The sequence below is a fragment of the Lepidothrix coronata genome, unplaced genomic scaffold (genome assembly GCF_001604755.1).
Source record: "Lepidothrix coronata isolate B3197 unplaced genomic scaffold, Lepidothrix_coronata-1.0 Scaffold1, whole genome shotgun sequence".
Taxonomy (NCBI): domain Eukaryota; kingdom Metazoa; phylum Chordata; class Aves; order Passeriformes; family Pipridae; genus Lepidothrix; species Lepidothrix coronata.
Genome location: NW_016690181.1, coordinates 13,410,673 through 13,413,887, shown reverse-complemented (window position 1 = coordinate 13,413,887; position 3,215 = coordinate 13,410,673). Strand labels below are relative to the sequence as shown.

Genomic DNA, 3,215 nt, shown 5'->3' with positions numbered 1-3,215 from the left:
TCATTCACCTCCCATGTTAAGTTGACAGATTGTTGTCTTGCCTTTCACAGAGCCCAGCCCAGTTCTTGATCTCAAGGCAGAATATGTTGGTGTGACTTCTGTCAACTTAACATGGGAGGTGAATGACACTGCTTCCAACTCCTACACGTACAGGATAGAGGTTACAGAAGATATGACTGTTAGGAACGTGACATCCACTGACCACAAAGCAGAAATTACTGACTTAATTCCTGGGACAAGGTACAACTTCACTGTATTTGCAGTAGTGGCTGATAATGAGACGGAAGGAGAAGGAAGATCTATAGACCTGTATACAAGTAAGTCACAGTTTCTTGCAGCCTTGTTCTGCTGGACAGCTCAAAGCTCTGCCTAACTGCTTGAGGGCTAAAATATAAAGATGTTTTATATATATATTTGTATATATATATGATGTCTTATTCATGGAGCCTAATCTGGGATGTCCATTAAGCATGGAGTCTTGAAGTGTGGATGAAAGACATCCTTGCTTTTAAAAAGCACAACCAGGCAACCGTAATTCACCTTTCTTCCTCTCCATCTTTATGTCCTCCTATCTCTTCATGTGGGATATAACTTCTTGTCACAAGTACTCTGTGAGACAACTTGGAAAGATGCCCTTCTGGACTTGCTGTTTGTGAATAGAGAAGGACTGATGGGAGATGTGATGGTAGGTGGCTGACTTGGCTACAGTGGTCATTAAACGATCGAGTTTCAAATTTTCAGTGTAATGAGAAAGACACAGCAGAGTTGCTACCCTGGACTCCAGGAGAGCAAAGTTTAAGCTATTCAGGGTGCTACCTAGCAGCCTACCCTGAGGATCTGCTTTTGAGGGCTTAGGAATTAATCAGTGCTGTTCAGTTTTTAAGAACAGCCTTTTAGAAGCACATGAACAGGCAATTTCATTGTGTCAGAAGTCAAACCAAGTGGGGCAGAAAACAAGCTTTGAACAGGGAACTCCTCATGGAGCTCAAGAGGAAGAAGAAATCCTGTGAGCTTTGTGAAGTGAGGTCAGGCTTCTCAGAATTACAGAGCTGTGGTTCATATATGCGGGGAGAAGACACCAAGGGCCAGAGCCCAACTACAGTTGAAGCTGCCCAGTGCTGTTTCAGATAACAAGAAAGGCTTTTTAAAATATGTTTATAGCAAGAGGAATTTCTAAAGAAAACATTGGACTGATACTTATTGAAGATGGTCACCTGCCTAATAGGAATGAAGAAAAAGCAGAGGCATTCCATGTGTATTTTGCCTCAGTCTTTAGTAATACTGATAGACTCTGGGCTGCCTGGTTCCCAGAGTTGGAGAACCACAGTGACTTTCAATTTGTGGATGTTGAAACTGTGAGGAAACATTTATATCAGCTGAATGTCCACAAGTCCATGGGATCTGATAGGATTCATCCCAGAATACAGAAGGATTTAGCTGATGTTATGGCAGGACTCCTCTCTATCAGCTACTGAGGGTCTTGGGAACCTGGGGAGGTCTCTACTGACTGGACACTAGCCAGTGTTATTCCTAGTTACAAGAAGGGTGTGAGGAAAGACCCAGGAACCTGCAGACCTGTTAGACAAACCTCAGTTCCTGGAAAAATTATGGAGCAGATTATACTGGGTGCTACTAAAACGTGTTTAAAGGACAACACAGTCATGAGGTACTGTCGACATGGGTTCACAAAGTCCCATCTAACTGATTTGATCTCTTTCTATGATAACATCACCCACCCAGTGGGTGAAGGGAAGGTAGTGGATGTAGTTTTTCTGTAGGTTTTTGGTGCTGCCCGTCACAGCATCCTTCTGGACGAGTTGTCCAGCTGTGGGATGAGGGATTTCATGGTGTGCTGCATGAAGAAGTGGCTGAAGGGCAGAGCTCACAAGGTACTAGTGAATGGAGCCATGTCTGACTGGTGACCAGTGCTATTCCTCAGGGCTCAATCCTCGAGCTGTTCAATTTATTTATCAATTATATGGATGCAGGAGTTGAATGCACCATTAGCAAGTTAGCTGATGATACCAAACTGGGAGGTGCTGTTGACTCCTGAGAGACAGGAAGCCTCGGAGAGAGATCTAGGTAGATTGGAGCATTGGGCAATGATTAGTGGGAGGAAAGGTAACAAGACCAAATGCCACATTTTGCAGCTGTGACAGAGTAATACTGAACAGAAGTGTAAATTGGGGGAGGGGTAGCTGGAGAGCAGCTCTGCAGAAACAGATCGGGGGAAGCTGGTTGACAGAAGCTCAGTAGCAGTCAGCAGTGTGTGCCCTGGCAGCTGGGAGGGCAAACCCCCTCCCGGGGTGCATCAAATGGTAGAATCAGCCCATCAAAATTAGTAATTATCCTGCTGTGTTCAGTGTTGGTGCAGCCTCACCCTGTGTTCTGGGTGCAGTTTTGTGGGCCAAACACAAGGATGTGAAGGTCCTTGAATGCCTGCAGAGGAGGGTAGCAAAGCTGGTGAAAGGGCTGGAAGTCATGTCCTGAGAGGAGCCGAGGGCTAGGCTGAGGGGTGACCTCATTGCTCTCCTCAACTTCCTGAGGAAGGGAAGTGGAGAGAGAGAGAGATGCTGATCTCTATTCCTTGGTATCCAGTGGTAGGATATGTGGGAATAGTTCAGAGCTGCCTTGGGGGAGGTTTAGGCTTGATATTAGGAAGCATTTCTTTACTGAGAGGGTCGTCAAACACTGGAATAGGCTTCCTAGAGAGGTGGTCAATACCCCAAGCCCATCTATGTTTGAGACGTTTGCACAATACTCTTAATAATATGCTTTACCTTTTGGTGAGGCCTGAAGTGGTCAGGCAGTTGGACTAGATGATAGTTACAGGACCCTTCAACTAGAATATTCCAGTCTACTCTATTATTTTCTTATCCATTTCTCTGGATTCCCCAGGGAAGCCTTGGGAGTTCTGTGCTTATGTTTTGGGGTGTCAAAAGGAAATTAATGCCACTCAGAATGACTTGTCTTTAGTTCTCTCTTAGCTGCCCACTGGTGCAGCAGGCTCCAGCAGTGCCTGGTGATGTTGCTGGGCTGCTCCTGCACTCTGAACCATGAGTGGTGGGAAGGGAATGAAGTACTGATGTGCCTGTGTTTCTTCTGTCCATGCCTGTGAGCAGCTGTTCTTGCAGGCTGACAGATTGTTGTCTTGCCTTTCACAGAGCCCAGCCCAGTTCTTGATCTCAAGGCAGAGTATGTTGGTGTGACTTCTG

The 3,215-nt window shown here is 45.7% G+C and overlaps 1 protein-coding gene across 3 annotated transcripts in view; it reads left to right on the top strand.

The window, feature by feature from the left end:
- Positions 1-3,215, top strand: part of PTPRJ (protein tyrosine phosphatase, receptor type J) — a 74,553-nt gene that overhangs the window by 51,188 nt on the left and 20,150 nt on the right. For 2 of the 3 annotated variants that reach the window (XM_017812404.1, XM_017812392.1), the window contains exon 5: positions 51-170. In XM_017812404.1, coding sequence (XP_017667893.1) covers positions 51-170 — 120 coding nt within the window. The remainder of the gene's footprint in view (positions 1-50; positions 171-3,215) is intronic. The other variant, XM_017812400.1, reaches the window with a different exon arrangement.